Source organism: Narcine bancroftii, chromosome 4, assembly GCF_036971445.1.
Source record: "Narcine bancroftii isolate sNarBan1 chromosome 4, sNarBan1.hap1, whole genome shotgun sequence".
In the NCBI taxonomy this organism is placed as follows: domain Eukaryota; kingdom Metazoa; phylum Chordata; class Chondrichthyes; order Torpediniformes; family Narcinidae; genus Narcine; species Narcine bancroftii.
In genome coordinates this window covers 111,168,390-111,191,524 of record NC_091472.1, presented here as the reverse complement: position 1 = coordinate 111,191,524, position 23,135 = coordinate 111,168,390, and the positions used below count along the sequence as shown (strand labels likewise).

At 40.9% G+C, this 23,135-nt stretch overlaps 1 protein-coding gene across 7 annotated transcripts in view; it reads left to right on the top strand.

The window, feature by feature from the left end:
- The window catches only part of fermt1 (FERM domain containing kindlin 1), a 115,418-nt gene that overhangs the window by 7,490 nt on the left and 84,793 nt on the right, over positions 1–23,135 (top strand). For all 7 annotated transcript variants that reach the window (XM_069932431.1, XM_069932429.1, XM_069932428.1 and 4 more), the window contains 2 exons: positions 2,684–2,857; positions 22,769–23,002. In XM_069932431.1, coding sequence (XP_069788532.1) covers positions 2,707–2,857; positions 22,769–23,002 — 385 coding nt within the window. In that variant the 5' untranslated portion in view covers positions 2,684–2,706. The remainder of the gene's footprint in view (positions 1–2,683; positions 2,858–22,768; positions 23,003–23,135) is intronic.

Below are 23,135 nucleotides of genomic sequence, written 5' to 3'. Positions count from 1 at the left end.
CACAACTGACTTTGTTATCGATGGCCTTTCACGCCACTTTTCTGCAGTCAGGGACACTTGTGGATTTTTTTGGTGGCACTTCAAGCTGTTCGATGAATGAGTTGTTACAAAAAACTGATCAGTTTCATCTGCGATACCTAACTCATATTTCAAGTGACATTCAGAGTGAAGTGTTTCTCCTTAAAAGAACTTTTGATGTGAATTTCAAACTCTATACTGTTACCGAAGAAAATTTATGGTCAAATATTGAACTTGAAATTGGGCAATGTTTTCCCAAATGTCCTCATGGTGTTGCACATTTTACCGTTATTGCCAGCAAGTGACATTTAATGAGAGGCGCTTCAGTGTCCTAACACAAATTAAGTCATATTTTTGGTCCACAATGGTGCAAGAACATTTGAATGGATTAGCAATTTTGAATATCAACAGTGACAAGGCAAAATTGCTTGATTTTTCTGGTGTGCGACAGAGTATATAGATATGTTTTTGGGAGTTAAATTGGGAAAGGTTTGTTAGAGTAGGTTACATACAAACAGTTTAAAACAATCTTATTTGAAATACTGGAGCTCTGCTAATGCTAGACGTATCGGCTACACAGCTTTTATAAGAGCTATGAAGGGTGCTCAAGAGACTTCACTAATGGATTGTTGTTTCCCAAAGGCAACAGATGAAAGAAATGTTAGAGCCACATATTGACTGCAGGAGAGCTTGCTGTTGTAAGAAGGTCATGTGGTTTTGTAAGCAGGGAGAGTCAAACAGGCTTTCTCTCAGAGAGAAAGAGAGAGACACACACACACAGATCACTTGTACGGTGTTACAGCCAGCAAGAGCAGCTGGAACTGGAACAGGACAAGCTGGCAAGAAGCCCTATTTTTGAAGATGGCCAGGTCAAAGGCCTTGTGGTTCATGCAAGAGGAGAGGACTGGCTGTCTAATGTTTCACTTGGAATAAGAGAAACAAAAAGGAACTCTGTGGTGACCTGAAAGAAAGAGGTTATCATCTAGAGAACCCTGAAGGGGCAGGTTTCGTCACCAAGACATTGAAGTGGCTGATGGGAGTACATCAGTTGTGGATGTCCTGGAATAACAAATATCTCTCTGAAAACCTTCAAGAACCTTCCTGAGCAGTAACCATTTATCTTTCAAGCACCAAAGCTTGGTGAACTGTATAAATGTTAAATTCTGTGCAGAGTATAAGAATTGCCTGTGACCAGTGAACTTGGAGGAATGAGAAATGAGATTGGACTGTGAACCAAATAACTTTTCTGAACTTACACATGCATCACATACGTGTCCGTTTAGAATTAGAAGGGGTTAAGTAAGTTAGTGATAAGTTAAAGTTTGATTCTGTTTTCATGTATAAAGATAATTAAAAGCAACTTTTGTTTAAGTAACCATTTGTCTTGGTGAATATCTATTGCTGCTGGGTTTTGGGGTCCTCTGGGCTCGTAACAGGTGTAATTGACGAATTTGCCCAAAGAAAAGTACGTAAAGCTTTTCTGAATGTGAAGTAGTGATGACCATTTCTAATCTGAAATTCTGAATACAGAATAAACATGAATGTACGGTTGCATCTTATTATAGTTCTGTATTCGATTGTCTTTTATACATTTTTTGAAGAAAATTGCTTACCATTGTCTTTTTTTATGTCATTCTAGTTCTTTTATTCTGTTCTGTTATTTTTAAGTACATCATGTGCACTACATGTGAATCATATGTATTTGGCACTGATTACAAAAAATGAGAAGTTTGAAATAGGGCCTATATTTCCCATCTGGTCTGGCCATATTACCAGCTTTGCATGGGCCTAATCCACCAAGATGCAATGATAGTTTGTTTTGTGAGCAGTACAGCTCGATATCTCATACGTAGTACAAGTAATATGCAGTACAGAAGTGCAGAGTTGCAGAGAGAGATCAGATGGTACAGAGCAAAAGCAACACATTATTTGTCAAATTGGGACCAAGGTTCAAGATTTCATAAATGACATTAAATACAGCCCTGAGATTCTTTTTCCTGTGGGCAAAGCAGAACTACCACTTATTGGTAGGGCAACAAAACTGTATTCTACATTCACATGTAAACAACTCCAATACAGAGAAACAAAGTTCAATAAAGTGCAAAAGCAAGTCTTTGAATGAATCCCTGATTGAGTTATGTTTTTGATGACTCTGGAGAGTGGGTAGCAACTGTTCCTGAAGTTGAGGGCATGTCTTGTGACACCTATACCTTTTTTCTGATGGTACCAATGAAATCAGACCATATGCTGGGTGACATGTATCCTTGATGATTGCTACTCCTCTCCGATGGCAGCATTCCCTGTAGATGTTGTCGATGATGGGGAGAGTTTTGCCTGTGATGTCCAAGGCTGTGTTTACCCCCTCTTGTAGGGCTTTATGCCCAGGGGGATTGTGTCCCAATACCAGGCCATGATGTAGCCGGTCAGCACAGTGTGGCAGGTGCCTGGATTAGGCTGCTGGGAATGGTAGTGGAAGTAACCATGACTAGAGTATTGACGGCATGTCCAGGTACTCTCATGAATATGTGGAAGCAGTAAGATGCTAGTTTGATTTGGTGCAGACATCGTGGCTGAAGTCTCCTTTCCTCTCCTGTATAATTTTGTGTTCTCTGCTGCATTAGAGGCTATGTCACAACCCCATGGTATGAACATTTTCCATTTCTAGAGCTGTCATTAGACCCCGGGAAGATGACATCATCCAGTGATTGTGGAACCACTTCGTGGGAGCTTCATGTTCAAGTGGATCAGCCAAGTGAAGATTTTCCATTGGAGCTTAAGCTAAGAGTAACTGGAGACTTTCATGTTGGAGGGGTCATGCTTAAATTAGTGGAACAAATTCGTAAGTGACTTTTTCTCTGAATTGTATGCACTACATTAACTTGTCTCCCAAATGAAAAAGAAAATTGTACTGCAGTCCTTTTTAAACATTTAAGAAAAACTACTAACTTCAGCAATGTTTGAAAGATTAGTAAATGGTGAAGGGTAAATGTCATCCACTCTCCACAATCTAAGTTAAATCTCATTGTTAAAGGCTAAAAAAAAATATATTTTACCTATATAGGGGTGTAACTATAGGCTACAAGTAATGGTTGGGATAATCTCATCCACCTTTGCTACTAATGTCCTGAACCTTAGTGCCTGACCCTGGACTCAGTACCTTGTAGGATTTTGAAGTCTCAATCAAGCTGCTGGTGGTTTTGAAGCAGGACGGAGGTGGAGACTTTCAAAATGGTACAGAAGAGGTTCACCAGGATGTTGTCGGATTCAAGGGCATGCATGAGTTGTGGGGAGGGGTTGGAACAGCATGGGTTATTTTCTCTGGAGGGTCGAAGGCTGAGGGGGCAACCTGATAGAGGTTTCTAAAATAATGGGAGGTGTCGATGGGTTAGACAGTCAGAATATTTTCCCCAGGGTAAAAAGTATCACAGATTGGAGGGCATGCATTAAAGGCGAGGTGGAGGATGTTTCAGAGTGGGATGAATATTTTGCACAGATAATGATGGGTGCCTGGGTTGGGCTGCCAAGTGTAGTGGTGGGCGTAGGTATGATTGTAGCATTTAAAATGTTTTTCTATATTCATGTAAAAGGATGGAGGGATATCTATCAGGTGCAAGCAATAGTTTGTTTTATTTAGACATGATGTTTGGCACTGATAAATGGGTCTGTTTCGGTGCTGTACTGTTCTATATGATCTTTTGGCTAGAGCAGTACCTACAGTTATTATTAGAGAAATGAAGTTGAAAGTCAGCATGGTTTTTATTATTATGCTGTCATTACTTAGATTTGTTTAGTGAACTACCGTTTTTGCATGTGTTTAATTAGTATGCTGTTCAATATATGCATGCTCTCCCTGTTTCACTGCTCTCCCTCATCTCTTCATGCTGGCTATCATCCCTCTTCACTCTCAGTCCTGATGCAAGGGCTTGAACTGAAACATTGACCATTCCTTTGCCTCGCAGATGTGGCCTGCACTGCTGAGTTCCTCCCGACGCTTGTCATTTCACTCCAAATTCCTGTTTCTGTTCAAACGTCTACATGGACTTTAGTAAGGCTTTTGACAAGGTCCCACAGGGAGGTTAATCAAGAAGGTTCAGACACTCTGTATTCCTGGTGAAGTTGTGAACTGGATTTGACAATGGCTGAATGGGAGAAGCCACAGAGTAGTGATGGATGATTGCTGGAGGCCTGTGACTAGTAGTGTGCCTCAGGGATCGGTGCTCGGACTATTGTTGTTTGTCATCTAGATCCATGATCTGGATGATAATGTGGCAAATTGGATCAACAAGTTTGCAGATGACACTAAGATTGGAGACATTATGGATAGCAAGGAAGGGTTTCAAAGTTGCAGAGGGATCTGGACCAGCAGGAAAAATGGCAGATGGCGTTTAATGCAGGCAAGTGTGAGGTGTTGCATTTTGAAAGGACATACACGGTAAATGGTAGGGCACTGAGGAGTGTGGTAGAACAGAGGGATCTGGGAATACAGATACATAATTCCCTGAAAGTGGCATCACTGGTGGATAGGGTTGTAAAAAACTTTTGACATATTGCCCATAAGAAATCAAAGAATTGAGTATAGGAGTTGGGATGTTATGTTAAAGTTATATAAGGCATTGGTGAGGCCAAATTTGGAGTATTGTGCACTTCTGGTCACCTAACTACAGCAAAGATATCTGATAAAAGATGGAAAGCATGCGGAGAAGATTTACTGGGATGTTGCATGGATGTCAGGAGCTGAGCTAAACAGGTTAGGACTTTATTTCCTGGAGCATAGAAGAACGAGGAGAAATTTAATGGCGTTATTTAAAATTATGAGGGGGATGGACAGTAAATGTGGATAGGCTTTTCTGCGGAGGGTAGGTAAGTTACAAACCAGAGGATGTGGGCTAAGGGTAAAAGTTTAGGGAAAATCTCTAGACAGAGAGTGATGGGGTTGTGGAATGAGTTGCCAGCTGAGGAGGTGAATGCAGGTTCAATTTTAACATTTAAGAAAAATTTTGACAGGTATATGGATGGGAGAGGTATGGAGGGGTATGGACAGTGGGACTTGGCATAAAAATGGTTGGGCACAGACTAGATGGGCTGAAGGGGCCTGTTTCTGTACTGAAATAGTCTATGGTTCCAATCTTGCCTCCTTGTAATGAAGAGTCCTGAGGTTGGTAGTTTTTACTTCAAGGCTATATGTGTGTGTATGTTTTTTTTAAACCCTTCAACATGCATGTTGAATGTAAAGGTATACAAATTGTGTGACTGAATTCCTGATAACCTTTCTTGGCTAACCTCTGGTGGCCGTGTAGACTATCACAAGAGTGCAGATGTGTAATCAAATATCTCCTGAACAACTAGCAATGGAGTGATATGAACCTTGATGAATTTCAAGAGCGTGGCCAGTCATCACCTCTTAAAATCTGGTGCTAACAATAAATTGGAGTTTAACCAAGAATATATTTACAAGGAAAGCACTTCTTTGTTCTTCTTTACTTACTAACTCATTGACTGCAATCAATCTTAATAAAATGAAACTCAAAATGCAAAGATTATTGGCATAGTGGACAGCAAGGAAAGCTTTCCACACTTGCAGGAGGATCTGGACCAGCTGAAAAATTAGAGGTGAGGTGTTGCATTTTGGAAGGATAAACCAAAGTAGGACAGGCATGGTAAATGCTAGAGCACTGAGAATTGCAGTAGAACAGAGGGATCTGGCAATGTAGTTATATAATTCCCTAAAAGTGGTGTCACAGGTAGATACAGTTATAAAGAGAGCTTTTGGCATATTGCCCTTCATAAATCAAAGTATTGAGTATAGGAGTTAGGATATTATTGTAAAGTTGTATAAGATATTGGTGAGGTCAAATTTGGAGTATCGTGTGCTGTTTTGATCACCTAACTACAGAAAAGAAATCAATAAGGTTGAAAGAGTGCAGAGAAGATTTACTAGGATGTTGTCAAGACTTCAGGAATGGAGTTACAGAGAAAAATTAAACGAGTAAGGACTCTCTGGAGTGTAGAAGACTGAGGGGAGATTTGATAGAGGTATACAAAATTGAGGGGTGTAATCAGAGTGAAGTAGGCTTTTTCCACTGAGGTTAGGTGAGATACTAACCAGAGGTCATGGGTTAAGGGTGAAGGGGGAAACATTTAGGGAGAACATTAAGGGGAACTTCTTCAGGCAGAGTGGTGGGAGTGTGGAAAAAGTTGCCAACTGAATGCAGACTCAATTTTAACATTTAGGAAAAATTCAGACGTACATGCTAAGAGGCATATGGAGAGCCAAAGGCAGAGTGCAGGACAGTGGGACAAGGCAGAATAATAGTTCAGCACAAACTAGAAGGGCCTAAGAGCTTGTTTTCTGTGCTGTAATGTTCTAAGGTTCTTCATGTAATTAGACCTTTTTCTTGGTGACATTTAGATTATGAGGAATCCAAAGAACTGTTGGTGACTGAAGCTGGAGCACTTTGTCGTAAGATATCTTTGCAGAGGAGAAAACTTTAAATGTGAAAACAAGCTTTGAAAAGCTGTTTGGTTAGAGAGTTGGCAGCAGGCAGGATGAACCAAGAGTGATTATACCACATCCCTTCTCTGCACTCCTCATGACTTTTTGCTTCAGAAGAGCTTCTCCAACCTGATGGTAAATCTTGCACAAACTATCCTATGCTCTTAGAAGGCTATTTTCTGCACTAAGTCAAGTTGCTACAAATCCTGCAGAGAACGCCTTTGGTTTTCACTTGTTCACTTTGAAATATTTGGGTGAGAGCTACCTGGCCCTGAAGTGGAGGAAAGGCCAGAATTGGTGAAGGTCAGAAGACACAGACAGCAGCAACTTTAATATACTGAGAGCAAAACTGCTGTGCCAGAGGACAGTTGCATACCAATCTGCTTTTGGTTCTGTTGGAGCTCGGTTTGCTGATGAATCAAAGAGATCTGTGGAGCTATGGGGCACTGACTGTGAATCCACAGACACTTTAACTCTGAAAGGGCTCTTTTGCTTCTTTCTCTCGTACTGTGAGGCGTGACGGGGACTACTAATGGTGATTCTTTGTCTGCCTCGTGACAGGCTAAAGTTAAAGTTTATCAGGTGTGTTACATCTTTAATGTATTATTATGAGATAATTAAAAGAGCCTTGATGGTTTTTGGGCACAGCTAACATCTGGAAGCCAACCAAAGGCTGATTCAAGATCCTAACATTTGCTATCTCTCGTGTCAACAATTTTGAATCAATCACTTTATTGGCTTCCATATGTCCAGTGTGTGCCTTACACTATCCCTCAACAGAACCAAAAGCTGATTGATAAAGAACTGTTGTCCGACACACCACTTTTTATCAACATATTTAAGTGGATGTGAATAATGCTCTTCCCCCCAATGAAGCAAAAAAAATACAGACAATAACCTGAGAAAACACAGCATCCTCAAAAGGAGTTCAAGCTACAGGGTTAATATCAAATCAGAATATTAAGCAATCAGATGTTTCTCTAAGGCACCATGCCCAGTGTCTAAAACTGAGAAAGTATTCAATTTAATGAGTAATAATTTTTCTCCCCCAGAGGGGCCCGTTGCTTTATTCAAATCAGTCTGGTTTCTCCAGTTGACGACTTTTCTGATGGGCTGGGGATATTTTCTGCAATTTCATTTCAGCTGCATGTCACAACATGGAGAGATTAAATATTGAGCAGGTGAATTTAATACTCCTGGATCCAGAAATGTTGCCCATTTTAAAGCCAATATCTTTCTTCTTCTTCTTTGGCTTGGCTTCACGGACGAAGATTTATGGAGGGGGTAAAAGTCCACGTCAGCCGCAGGCTCGTTTGTGGCTGACAAGTCCGATGCGGGACAGGCAGACACGGTTGCAGCGATTGCAGGGGAAAATTGGTGGGTTGGGGTTGGGTGTTGGGTTTTTCCTCCTTTGCCTTTTGTCAGTGAGGTGGGCTCTGCGGTCTTCTTCAAAGGAGGTTGCTGCCCGCCAAACTGTGAGGCGCCAAGATGCACGGTCAATGTGGCAGGCACCAAGAGATTTCTTTTGGCAGTCCTTGTACCTTTTCTTTGGTGCACCTCTGTCACGGTGGCCAGTGGAGAGCTCGCCATTTACAGCACGGAAACAGGCCATGTCGGCCCTTCAAGTCCGTACCCAGTTCACTTGAACAACTCCACTAGCTCCTCTGCAAACTCCTGAGGAAGTAGAGGCTTTCTTCATGATGCCATTGGTGTGTTGGTTATGCTGTTTTAATTTTTTTTAAAATCAAACTGCTACACATAATTATCAGTTTAACCTGATATCAGCTTGACAGCTGTAAATGCCAGAAGAACCTAGCAGGTCTCTCAGCATTCATAAGAGTTAAAGATATATAACTGATGTTTCAGGCCTGAGTTTCCCTTCAGGATGTGAGCAAAAAGCAGGCAGGCACCTAAATAAAAAGGCTGGGGAGAGGGAAGAAAGGGCAGGGGGAGAAGCACAGGCCAACAGATAAGATGATAATTGGACATGGATAGAAGGGAAGGAGAGAAAAGGTGAGAATTGACTGGGAGAGGGGATGGCTCTGTGAATACAACTGGAGGATAGAGTCAATGAAATGGAGGAAATTAAGGAGTCTTGCTTGTAGTATTGATTGCTCCACATAGCCAACAAAAAGGAAGACAGACCTAGGACACATGCGGGTACCCGTAGCTATTCCTTTCACTTGGTGAAAGTGGGATGAGTCAAAGGAGTTGCTGTCAAGGGAATGGTGCTTTAGAGCTTGATAACATTTCTGTTTCTGTCAGGACCCCTACATCGTAACTTTACCTCAAAAGTCCACTCTAATGCAAACAGATCACTGCTCAGTCAGAAGATTTTTTTCCTTCTGCTTTCAAAATAGCATGAAACTGCATCTTTTGCTCAGGTGAGCATTCATTAATTTGGAGGCAGGTAAAGAGTTGAGAGCTATTCCATAGTGTTCTTCAGCATGGTGGCTTTCTCGCACCTGCAGTGCCCCAAGTCAATCCTGACCACCTGCATTCTCTTTGTATGGTGTTTGCATGTTTTACTCCTCCCCGCCCCCCCCCCCCCCACCCTCCACCCCATGCTGTGACCATGTGGGTTTCCATTTGCAGCTGTAAAGTGTTCCTTGTGAGTGACAGAAATTTGGAGTTGATGAGAATCCGGAATTGGTGTGAAAGAATGCTTCATGATCAGCATGGACTTTGAGGCCTGAAGGTTCTGACTCCATGCTGTATGTCTGATGACACCATGTGAATGTTCCTTCTCCTTTAAGAAACAAATATACAGATTACATAATCACATAAAAAAAGTTTTTAATGTGGAGATTCAGCACATTAACAGCCCACAGTGCCCAAATGTACCCATGTGACCAATCAACTTCTAAACATGTCAGCCTTTGGAGCATGGGAGGAAACTAAAGCATTCAGAAGACACCTACACATTCATGGGAAAAACTTTCAAAGCAGCAGATTCTAATCTGGGTTTCTGACCCTGTAATCATGTGGTGCTAACTGTGCCACCCGATTGAATGTATGTGAGAAGTGGGAGATGTAGAATAAGTTTCTATTTAACAATAGATCACCCACCTAAAACAACTGAATAAGGCATACCAAAGCCTCAACTTTCTAAGAAATCGGAGGATATTTGGCATGTTGACAAATACTGCATCAAACTTTTTTTAAACAGGTGTACTATGTAAGTATACTGACTGGTTTCATCTTTGATCTGGTTTGCAAACACCTATGTTCAGAAAGCAGTAGAAAGTGGCAAAACTAGCTGATGGCAGAGGGGAAGAAGGTGCCTTTGTGTCATTGAATGCTCGTCTTAGGCACTAACTGTAAATATTTACCTATGCTATATATTCTTTCTATACTGGGTAATTTAATGTATACTATTGTAGTTAGTGTTCTGTGTGCACTGTGGTTGCAGCAAGAATTTCCGACATACAATACATTGTACTTGTGTGTTTGACAATCAACTCAAATGTTTGGGAACATAAATGCCTTCCAAGTTCCCTTCCGTTCACTGATTTAATTTCAATAGTGGTGTCGCAAGAAGTGGCACTTTATTTATTCATGGAATACAGGGGACATTTATTGTTCATGAGACATGGAGTGGAACATTGGTTTGGTTTGTCTCCAGATCTGTGAAGTATTGCAAATTGTCTTCTAACCATTTCTATTCCATTAGAATGTTGATGTTTAATTTAAATATTAAATCAGAGCTGAAGTAAAGCAGCTTTGAGCAAACCATATAACAATGCTAACTTTTCAAAATAGCATGAAACTGCATCTTTTGCTCAGGTGAGCATTCATTAATTTGGAGGGAGGTAAAGAGTTGAGAGCTATACCATAGTGTTCTTCAGCATGGTGGCTTTCTCGCATCTGCAGTGCCCCAAGTCAATCCTGACCACCTGCATTCTCTGTGTATGGTGTTTGCATGTTTTACTCCTCCCCACCCCCCACCCCCCCCCCCCCCCCATGAACATCTTCTGCACTGTAATTTCAGCATGGGTAATATCACTGATCATTTAAAACATTACAGCACAGTACAGGCCTTTCCGCCCACGATGTTGTGCAACCAATGTAAACCTACTCCACAACAATACAATTTTTCCCTGCCTCACATCCATAATCTTCAATTTTTCTTGCATCAGTGTTCCTATCTAAGACTTTGAATGTCCCCATTGTACTGGCCTCCACCACCACTTCTGGCAATGCATTCCAGGCACCCACCCAACCCTCAGTCAATCACATACCTCTGACATCTCCACTAAACTTTACCCCACTCACCTTAAACTGGTGTCCTCTGGTACTTGCTATTGTCAACCAAGGAAAAAGGTGATAGCTCTCCACCAGACCTCCCATAATCTTATATAGCTATATTAAATCACGACTCATCCTTCGTCACTCCAAAGAGAAAATCCCTAGCTTTGTTAACCCTGCCTCATAAGATGTGTACTCCAATCCAGGTAACATCCTGTTAAAAGTAAAACGTGAAACTCTGCAGAAACAGTGGTTGAAGTAAAAACACTCCATGCTGGAGAAACTCAGCAGATCAAACAGTGAGATTTATATACCAAAGATAAAAATACATAACTGACATTTCAGGCTTGAGCCCTTCATCAAGGTATAGAAAAATGTTGGCAGGAATCTGAATAAAAGGGTAAGGGGGGAGGTGTGGTGGCAAAGGCAGGAGGTAATAGGTGGAGAAAGGAGGGAGGGCTCAGCAGCAAGCAAGGGGAAGAGGGATGGCTAGGTGAATAGAGGGATAAGGATGGAGAGCTGATGGGGGATGGGGGGGAAGAGAGCAGGTAAGCAGCAACCAGTAAGGCCATCCAACTGGAGAGTGACCAGATGGAAAATCAGTTGTTGGTGTTCCTCCAATTTACAGGTGGTCTTGGTGGAAATAGTACACGAGATCATGGGTAGGTACGTGATTCTGGGAGTGTGACGCAGAACTGAAATGATTGGCCACTGGGAAGTGTCTGTCACTGGTGCGGAGATGTGGTTGAGGGCTGATTTGATGGGGGTTGAGGAGAAGCCACGTTTGTAGAAGAAGGCAGATGTTTCAGGAGATCTTGTCTGGAAGATCTCATCTTGGGAACATGCAGCAGAGATAGAGAAATTGAGAGAATGGAATAGAATTCTTGCAGGGGACAGGGTGTGAGGAAGTGTAGTCAAGGTAGTTGTAGGAGTTGGTGGGCTTTTATATGTTGGTGGAAAGCTTTATTCACAAAATGGAGCATAGCATCAGAAAGGGGAGAGTGTTGTTGGAGATGGATCAGGTGATTTTTGAGATTGGGGTGGAAGTTGGCTGAAAAGTGAATGAAGTATACGAGCTCATCGCAAGTGCATGAGTCAGCCCTGATGTAGTCATCAGTATAACGGAGGAAGACTTGAGTGGCCTTTCTTGTGTAGGCTTGCTGCATGGATTTCTCCACAAAGCCCACAAACAGGCAGGTGTAGCTGGGACCTATGCAGGTACCTGTGTTAGTATTAACAAAGTTGATTTGGAGGAAGTGAGATGAGTTAAAGGAGAAGTTGTTTAGAATGAGGACAAGTTCTACCAGGTGGAGGATGGTGGTGGTTGAGGGTGACTGGTTGGGTCACTGGTCCAGAAAGAAGGAAAGTGCTTTAATACCTTCTGTATGGGGGGGATGGAAGTATAAAGGGACTGGTCATCCATTGTGAAGATGAGGTGGTCCAGTTCAGGGAATATGAAGTCATTGAAGAGATGAAGGGCATGTGAGGTATTGTGGATGTAGGTGGGGAGGGATTAGACCAGGTGAGAAAAGATAATCAAGGTAAGATTAAACTAGTTCCATGGGGCAAGAGTAAGTGGAAGCAATGGGTCGACTTGGATGGTTGGGTTATGTATTGTTATGAGCTAACAACCCTTTCAATTATTTTGGGATCTAAAGTGACTTTGTTAGCACAAACACAGGAACTGCAAATGAAAATTCACCAAAAAATGGTAAATTCAAAATAATAGTTTTATTTAATTAAACTACTAACATAACATTTCTTACTTATCTTTAAATTTACTTAACTCTAAATTTAACCTGACTGTGTGTGTGTGTGTGTGTGTCCCACTCAGAAAAATCGATCTTTAAAATTTCAGCATCATTTTAATCTTGCTTGAAGGTCTTAAATTCTCCGTTCAGAAATAATTATAAAGTGCTTTTAAACACCATATCTTCAGGCTTCTTTACTCGCAATGTGGCTATTTTCTTCCATGATTAATTCACAAACCCAGACAAGAGCCATCTTCCATGATGAAGTCACAAGGTTAAACAAAGTGGCCATACAAAAATATTCCTAGTAGATATCTATCCTCTTTTCCAAAGAGACAATGAAATGGTCTTCATTATTTCAAAAGCCGCTGATTCTGCATTCCCCTTTTCCCATGAATAGCACAACAACAGCACCAATTCTGGTTGCTATAACTCAACCCTGTCTTACACAAGGTTTTAACCCCTGTGTCACATGGATTTTGACTTCTGTACTCTCCAAACTGAACTCTTCCAAGACTGAACTCAAAATGTCTAAATTTGGTAATATATTTCTCCATATCATGCAACTGTTGTATCATCACCGAGGCAAGTCCCAATACTTGGAAACTGCATGAACATAAGTTTTATTTCTACCAAAATTCTGTTCCTTTTTCAAAATCATTTCATATCCATAACAACTTCTGGGCTCATCTCTGTTCAAGAGACTTAAGTAGCTTTGACTAAAAACAGATGGCTTCCTTCAGCAGTTCTTGAATAATTAAGACCCACTTGAATCCATTAGCTCTTTCTGTCCAAGATGGTGCAACTCTGTACTCAAAAGGATGTTCATTCTCAATGGTATATCTGTAAATGTGAGACTGCCATCCGTGCGGTACCGGATGTAAACAGCGTCTTCATTGTTGAGGTCTTTCAAGGCTTGGTTCAGCATCATGCTGAAGAAGATTGAAAAGAGGGTTGGTGCGAGAACGCAGCCTTGCTTCACGCCATTGTTAATGGAGAAGGCTTCAATCTGAGGCGCCTGCAAGCTCACACCAAGACACAAGAGCAACTTGTCCGTGAACTACTCTTTGCAGACAATGCTGCTTTAGTTGCCCTTTCAGAGCCAGCTCTTCAGTGCTTGACGTCCTGTTTTGCGGAAACTGCCAAAATGTTTCGCCTGGAAGTCAGCCTAAAGAAAACTGAGGTCCTCCATCAGCCAGCTCCCCACCATGACTACCAGCCCCCCCACATCTCCATCGGGCGCACAAAACTCAAAACGGTCAACCAGATAACCTATCTCGGCTGCACCATTTCATCAGATGCAAGGATCGACAACGAGATAGACAACTGACTCGCCAAGGCAAATAGGGCCTTTGGAAGACTACACAAAAGAGTCTGGAAAAACCACCAACTGAAAAACCTCACAAAGATAAGCGTATACAGAGCCGTTGTCATACCCACACTCCTGTGACACTCCTTCCACCAGCATTGTCTCCGCTCCATCCTCAACATTCATTGGAGCGACTTCATCCCTAACATCGAAGTACTCGAGATGGCAGAGGCTGACAGCATCGAATCCACGCTGTTGAAGATCAAACTGCGCTGGGTAGGTCACGTCTCCAGAATGGAGGACCATCACCTTCCCAAGATCGTGTTATATGGCGAGCTCTCCACTGGCCACCGTGACAGAGGTGCACCAAAGAAGAGGTACAAGGACTGCCTAAAGAAATCTCTTGGTGCCTGCCACATTGACCACCGCCAGTGGGGTGATATCGCCTCAAACCGTGCATATTGGCGCCTCACAGTTCGGCGGGCAGCAACCTCCTTTGAAGAAGACCGCAGAGCCTACCTCACTGACAAAAGACAAAGGAGGAAAAACCCAACACCCAACCCCAACCAACAAATTTTCCCCTGCAACCGTGTCTGCCTGTCCTGCATCGGACTTGTCAGCCACAAACGAGCCTGCAGCTGATGTGGACATTTACCCCCTCCATAAATCTTTGTCCGCGAAGCCAAGCCAAAGAAAAAAAGAAAAAAAAATCTTTAAATGTGCTGTGACCTGTCTGTGACCCTGTACCAACTCACAGCTAACTTACTAAGAATTCAGATACAGCATTTTAACTCTACAATTTACTTTATTAAGACATTTTTTATAAAATAAATATAGTTTGACTTTAAAGATTGACATAAGTCTGTTACTCTTCCTTTGGAGAAATTTTGAACTAAAAGGCCAAAATTTTAAACTCCAATCTACCATTAGTTTTTAATAGATTTCACAGCCTGAAACAATATAATGCAAACAAATATAGCAGAAGCATATAAATTCAACATCAAGATAAGCAAATCAACAATGACACTGTCTCATAATGTCATTATAATGTCTTATACCCAAGTCATATTCTTGCAAAATTAAACTCCAGTTTAATAATGATCTTATTTTTAATCTTACTCAAAAATTATGGTCAATGTAACAATATTTAATCCCATACCAATGCAAACATATATTTCAAAATGTTGTAAGCTAATATAATAGACAATAATTATTTTCCAATAGTGGAATAATTTTTTTTCCTGTGATCTTTAAACTTTGAAACATAATCCAACAAATTCAACTGTACCTCCTCATTAACTTACTGTTCTTTTATCAACATTAAAGGTCCTCTAACTTCATGTCCAAGTAACAATTCCCTTTCTTCATCCCAATTCTTTTCATTTTCACAACAATAAGCTCTCATCATAGTTTCGAAAGTTGAATGGAACATCTCCAAATCTCCCTGAGATTCTGGGTGATATACAGACTATGCAATTTGTTCATCTTTCTATTTGTAAGCTAACTGTTGAAATATACCTGACATAAAATTATTTCCTTGATCTGATTTTATTTCTTCAGGCAAATCAAATGAACTGATTTTCTTACTAGAGCCCCAGACACAGTTTTTGCTTTAATATTCCTGAGTGGTATGGCTTCTATAAACTTGGAAACGGCACACATAAGGGTCAACAGATATTTATTTCCAGCTTTTGTTTTGGGCATTGGTCCAACACAGTCCACAATTACTTTAGAAAAATGTTATCCAAAAGCAGGCTTGTGTTTCAAAGATGCTACTGTGGGACCTTGATTAGGTTTCCCCACAACTTGACAAGAGTGACATGTCTTACAGAACCTCTCAACATCTTTTTTTTTAATTAGGCCAGTAAAATTGTTTCATGATTCTGTAGGTAGTTTCCTTTATCCCAAGGTACCCACCTAACGGTGTTTTATGAGCCATGTTCAAAATCTCATCTCTATAGGCTTTAGGAGCTACAATTGGTGAACCACTGCCCATTCTTCATTAGCAATAATCTTTTGCAATATATTTTCTCATTAATAATCCTCCTTTGAAATAATAGCCAACTGGGACTTTTTTAAATTCCCTCACCAGAGAGTCATTTCTCTCTAACTTCAGCAAGATCACCATCTTTTTGTTTTTCTATTAATTTTGATCAGGATTCTGACAAATCCTTTTTCAGCACCTGTCACAGGCTTTTAAATCATTTTGTATATCACTATCTTAATTGACACTACTTTCAAGTTTAAAATCAGAATTCTGATTTAACAAAGAAATTTTTTAAATGACTGGTGATTCACAGTTATCTCTTTGATCTCACAATCAGTTTGCTTCTACACCTGAAGCTTGTTTGTTTTAATCTCACAGCCTGTTTCTTTCTGGACCTGACAGACTGCAGCTGTTTCTCGCAAACTTTCTTTAAATCAATTTGCCCAGTATTTTTTTCACTGGCCAAGGATTTGGACATTAACTTGGGGTTGCACAGCTTTTTCCACACTGGCGACAATTGGATACTTTACTGCAGAGACAACCTTATCTCTTAAAGCAAAAGATTTAAATTCCTTCCTACTTTTATCAGCAAATTCCTTTTTGCTTCCCTGTATTTCACTCTTTTAACAGAAGCTTCTGGTGCCACTTGTTCATGCTCTCTTTCTCTTAAAGAAAAAAACATTTAGCTACCACATGTCCAGCCACCCTACAATAATTACAAAATGAACCAAAATGTTTCCCCCATTTATTTTTTACCTTATTTTGGTACTTCATGTTTACCTTTTGAAAATGAATTTTGGGCTCAAATTTCACATTGTGATAATTGTCTGCCAATGTAGCAGGATTTTGTCCCTTTTGAAAAGTTTCACTTGGCTTTAATTTAAGATCTGGATTTAACACATCATAACCAGCTGGAACTTTAACTGAATTTTTCAAAATCTAATTTTCTCTGTCAAATTCCCTTTGTTTCTTGGCTTCCTCTACCTCAAATTTAAGTTTGTGTTTCTGCAATCCAAACTCCAGTTTCTCTTTTTCTTCATCTATCCTCCGTTTCACTACCTCTCTCTCCAAACTTTTTTTTTCTCTCTCTCTAGTTCAGTGTTCTCAACCTTTTTCTACTCGCGTACCACTTTAAGTATTCCCTGTGCCATAGGTGATTGGTAAGGGATTGTTTAAGGTAGGAATAGCAGCCAGGGTGGGGACCTGCTCCTTTTGTAGAATGTAGCCAGCAGTATCCCTGATAATTTCATCTGTAAGAAGTGCATACAACTGTAACGCTTACAGACCGTGTTAGGGAATTGGAGTTGGATGAACTCTGAATCATTTGGGAGGCTCGAAGGGGTGACCAACAGGAGTTACAGGGATGCAATAACACTTGGGGGTAGGAGGAAGGTAGCTGGATGACAGTCAGGAGAGGAGAAGGGAATAGGCAGGCAGTGTTGTGGCCATTCCCCTTATCTGGGCCAGGCAGCAGCCAGACCAATAGCACCGTGCTCCGCTCTGAGCCTCGGAAGGGTGAAGTCTGATATAGCAATAGTCATAGGGGACTCGATAGTAAGAAGAACAGATATGAGATTCTGCTGCCACAAAAGACACTTGAGAATAACGTGTTGCCTCCCAAGCGCTCGGGTCCAGGATTTCCCTGAGCAGGTGCAAAATATTATTGAGTGGGAGGGTGAGCAGCTAGAGATCATGGTACATATATGCACCAATTACATAGACAGGAGTGGGGTAGAGGTCTTGCAAGGTATGTTTGGGGAGTAAGGAAAGAGGCTGTAGAGCAGGACCTCCAAGATGGTAATCTCTGGATTACTCCTGGTGCCACAAACTAAGGAAGATGGTGCAGACAAATGTGTGGCTGAAGAGAAGGCATGGGGCATCAAGTTCTTGGATTATTGGAAAATTTTCTGGGGAAGGGGTGGCCTGGCAGGGAGCTTCGCTAATGCTATGGGGGGGTGTGGGGACTAGATTTGCAGGGCAGCGGAAACCAGAGTGAAGAAGCAGAGGAAGAGGTGAATGATGCACAAGTAGGGACAGCTGTTAGGGAGTTTATGTTGAAGGACAGGCAGATGGGGAAAAATTGTAGCCTGTAGGATGAGTTGAAATGCAACAGGGCCACAGTCAAAAGTAACAAATAAAAGGTTGAAGGTTTTGTTTTTAAATTCATGCAGCATACAACATAAAGTAGATGACCGTGTAGTACAGTTTTACATTGGCAGGTATGATGTTGTGGCCATCGTGGAGTCGTGCCTGATGAATGTCATTGACGTTCAAGGATACTCAGCGCATTAAAAAGATAGGCAGGTAAGCAGAGGAGGTGGGATGGCTCTGTTGATAACAAGCAACATTGTATTATTAGAAAGGAGTGACATGGGATCAGAAGATATAGAATCATTGTGGGTTAAGTTAAGGTTAAAGACACTTTTAGCAGTTACATACAGGTATACAGATGTAGACCACAAATTAGAACAGCAAACAGAAAGGCAATGGTATGGTAGTCATGGGTGATTTTAATATGTAAGTAGTTTGGGGGGGGGGGGGGAGGGGGGAACTAGGTTGGGACTGAATCTTGGGAAAGCCTATGAGAAAACTTTTTAGAGCAGCGTTTTGATAAGCTCACTAGAGGATCGGCTGGATTGGGTGTTGTGTAATACATTAGAAGTGATTAGATTGCTTGGAGTAATGGGACAATTACAGGGTAGTAATCACAGTATGAGTCCAGTTTGAGATTTATCAAAAAGAAACTAAAGTAAGATGTGTCAGTATTTGAATGAAGTAAAAGGAATTACAGTGGCATGAGAGAGGAACTGACCAAAGTGGATTGGAAGTGAGAAAGATGGCAGAGCAGCAATGGATGTAGTTTCTTCAAGGAATGAGAAAGGTGCAGGATTAATATATCCCCCAAAAAAGAGGAAATATTCAAATAGTTAAGTGTCACGCTGTGGCTAACAAGAGAAGTCAAAGCCACTGTAAATGCAAAAGAGAGGGGATGGAAGGAAGCCACAATTATTGGGAAGATGGAGGATTCGCAAGTTTTTAAAAACTTGCAGAAAGTAAATAAAAATGTCCAATGGTCAATGATACTGGAGAAATAATAAAGGAGGTGACAGAGGAACTGAATGGGTATTTTACATCTATCTTCACTTTGGAAGACGCAATGTGCCAGATGTTGAAGGATGTCAGGGAAGGGAAATGAGTGGAGTTACTCGTTCAAGGGAGAAGGTGCTCAAAGCGGAATGATCTAAGGGTGGATAAGTCTCCTTGGTCAGATGGATTGCACCCTCAAGTTCTGAAAGAAGTAGTGGTAGAGATTGTGCAGGTATTGGTAATGCCCCTTCAGGAATCAATAGATTCTCATGTGGTTTCAAATGAATGGAAAATCTCAAATGTCACCCCACTACTGTATTCAAGAATGGAAGGAGGCAACAGATATGAAATTGAACCAAGTAGCCTCACATCAGTGGTTGGAAGATATTGGAGTTGATTGTCAAGGATGAGCTTGCATAGTATGTGGAGGCACATGACAACATATGCCAAAATCAGCATGGTTTCCTGAGGGAACATCTTGCTTGAGAAACCTATTGGAATTCTTTGAAGAAGTAATGATGTTGTGTACATAGATTTTCAGAAGGCCTTTGACAAGGTACTGCACATAGGCTACTTAACAAGATGAGAGATCATGTTATAACAGGAAACTTACTAGGGTAATAGAGCATTGACTGAATGGCAGGAAGTACAGGGATCATATTCTGCTCATCAGCCAGTTGCTAGTGGTGCTCTATAGGGGTCTGTTGGGTTGTTTATTTTTGTTGTCTATTAATGATTTGGAATATAAAATGAATGGCTTTGTGGCCAAATTTGCAGATGGTTTGAAAGTAGGTAGAGGAGCAGGTAGTGTCAAGGAAATGGGGAGGCTGCAGAAAGACTTGGACAGATCGGGAGAATGAGTAGAGAAGTGGCAAATGAAATACAATGTCAGAATGTAGACAGTTGTGCATTTTGGTAGAAAAAATTACCAACTGGAAGATGCAGACAAATCTGACAGCACGTCTGAAACAGCAAGCAGAGAATGCAGTGATTTCATTCAAATTCAAGATCCTGCTGATGGTTCTTTAAGATTTTCAATGTCTTTCTTTTTTCAATATTTTTATTAACATTGAAATTCCACATCAAAAATACAGAGTACATCAGGATATAATCAAAAGTCAAAAAGATACATTACACTTAAATCATTTCACTTCATCCAAGGAACCCCACATTCTCAATCAAACAATTACATTGTTTTAATTTTTTTTTAAAAAGAAGCTGTTTGGCCAAAAAATAATCAGAATTCTTATCAGAGTGATTAATTACCTCATTAGTCAGCACATTCTGCGTTCATATCAAATCATTGATTATGAAAGTAATTCAAAAAGGGTCCCCACAGTGTTTGAAAATTTGAATTCAAATCAGAAATTGAGCACCCAATCTTCTCTGAATTTAAACATGACATGACATCACGTAGCCACTGAGCATGAATAGGCGGAGCCATGTCCCTCCATCTGAGCAACACCGCCCGCCTAACCATAAGAGAAATAAAGGCTAATACATGCAGATCAGATGCCATTAAAGTTATGCCATTCTCTCCAGCAATACCAAATATGGGAGTTAAGGGATTAAGTATTGGACTGTGTAGACTGTCCAGTATGGATAATTTTTGGAATCAAATTCTGTTATAAAATTCTCTCCTCTTGAATCCTCACTTGGCGTATCTTTAAATAAATTAACTAATAATCTGAGAGTTAAATATGCAATTTATAAAACATTTTGGTTGAATGAGATTTTCTCTTTCTAGTCCTATTTTCTCTAATTATTTCTTTAAACCTTCCGTGATTGATGTAACTTTTCAAGAATGGATTTTCAATGTCATAACACTGAATTCCTCCCACCCCCACTCCATGTGGAATGTAATAACGATGACAGTTCCACAGTTTGTGAAATCACAGCCTTACTGTGCCAGACGATCCAAAGTTAGGATTGGATGGGGTACTTCTCGGGTAGAGTTTGAAGGTTCTTCATGTGACCATGTGGATCCTCTCCATTTGCCATGGATTCCTCTCTCATCAAATCATGGTATATAGGACAAGCTTACAGGGGTGTGGGACTAGCTCAGGATGACACCTTGGAGACTGTGTACAAGTTAGGCCAAAGGGTCTGGCTAACTCCAGCTCTGACATATAGCTTGGTAGTTTAAGTGGTGAGTGCAACATGTCTCTCACATGTTGATGAGTTAAATAGATGATGATGAAAATTTTTTAAAAACTGGAAATGATGCAGAATTAATATAAATGGGTGGTTCATGGTCAGACAGAATCTCTAATTTCCATGCAGTTTCTGAATTATTCATGGATAGCTTTGCATCCCTTTTGGATATTGGTACTCAGGCCCCAACTGTACTTCTAAACCTACAACTCTCAGTTTAAAAAAAAAATATATTTTCAACTCTATCTTCAAATTTGATGATGCCCCAGTTGTGGGCTGGGTATCAACTAACCATGCCAAGATGACAAGCTGTCACTCCTTTAGATGAAGGAAATCCTCATTGATTTCAGGTCAGTGGTCAGAGTCTATGCCCTGACAAGATTAATGACACTGAAGTCAAAGAATAGTTTGCTTCAAGTTCAAAGGAATATACATCTCTAATGACCTGACCTGGGTTTAAGCACATTACGATGGTCCATAAAATTCACCAATGCCTCTCTCCTTAGAAGACTAAGAAAGTTTGGCATAACCCCACCCCTAAGCAACTTCTACAGGTGCATATTTGCTGGGTGCATCACAGTGTGGGACAGGAGGTGCTCTGTTCAAGATCAAAAAGCGACAGAAGGTGGAGGATGGAACCCACTACATCATGCAGACATCCCTCCCCTCCATGATCCTCATCCTGTGCTGCCTAGAAAAGGTAACTAACATACTGAAGTACCCTGGACCTAATCTCTCCTCCGTCCTCTCACCTGGGAGAAGGCTTAAGAGTGATATTATGCACCAAAAGGCTTAAATACAGTATTTTTTTTCCAGCAACCATCAGGTTCTTGAATGAATCTCACACCAGTACAATCATGCTGCCCTTGATGCTAACTCCTTTTCATTGTCACTCTATACTTTGAAATTGGGCTCTTTACATGATTTGATTTCATGAATGTTATATAACCCATTCGACTGATTGCAGAAGAATCCTTCTCGCTGTACTTGTTATTTTATAACAAATTAACAGGCTAGAATTCAACTGGACAGTTTTCTACTTGTCCACACAAAGTAGAATAGCTTATTCAGCCTGTTGATTTTATCTCGGAGTAATGCCATCCCCATCTTACTTCCACTTAATGCTACTTCTCACAAGTCTATCAACTTCCCTCCCTCCTGCCCTGGTTCTGCCACCCACCACATCAGGGGTAATATGCACTGGTCAATTAACCTATCTACTCATCCCATCGTGTCTTTGGATGGGATGTGGGAGGGAACCTGGGCTGAGGGAAAACGTGAGACTATTTCATTACCTACAGAACCAATTCAAGCCTTAAGTTGACTTCAGGGGTTGGGAGGGTGAAGCAGTTCTACTGTATTCCTCCTTTTTGCTTCCTTTTGGAGCCTGGCAATGAAATGAGAGCCACACAATGTGTGGTTGGGCAACTTTCCCCCCACCTCCCCCCCCCCCACCTCCACCCCTCCCCCCTACCACCACCATCACCATGTAACCTGATCCACCCAGTAATCGGTCTTTGCAGTTGGTGTGAGCAGGAAAAATGTGGGAGTTGTAAAGCCATTTGCTGACTGTCCATTTTGCACAATAACCCAAAGTTACAAGAGAAAGGTGAGAAGAGAAATCAGAGCTGAAGTTTTGGATCTTAAAGCCTGGTATATGAGAGAACTGTCTGATTAAGATCATTGATGGATTTATTAACAAGATTTTGTTTTACCAATAGCTGTACCCCAAGATTGGTCAGACCATTGTCTATGGTGGGAACAAAAGAAAAGCTGGCTTCTGAAAACTCATTGGACTTTGGACAAGTATGGAATCCAAGCTGATGCCAAGCTGTTTTACACACCACAGCACAAGTCATTAAAGCTACAACTGCCTAATATGAAGACAGTAAGATTAAAAGTTAGTTTCTCTTCGGTGGTCTTCAAGGCAGTGGTTGATATCTGCAAGGCTTTGAGTAAGTAGAATACTTTGTTTTTTTGTATTCTAACATTCATGGGTAGAAAAATATAAGCCAGAATTTGCTGGATATTGTTGATGGAATTAAAGTCTAGGTTGTATTTTCTTTAAATTTTAGCTTTGAATTATGC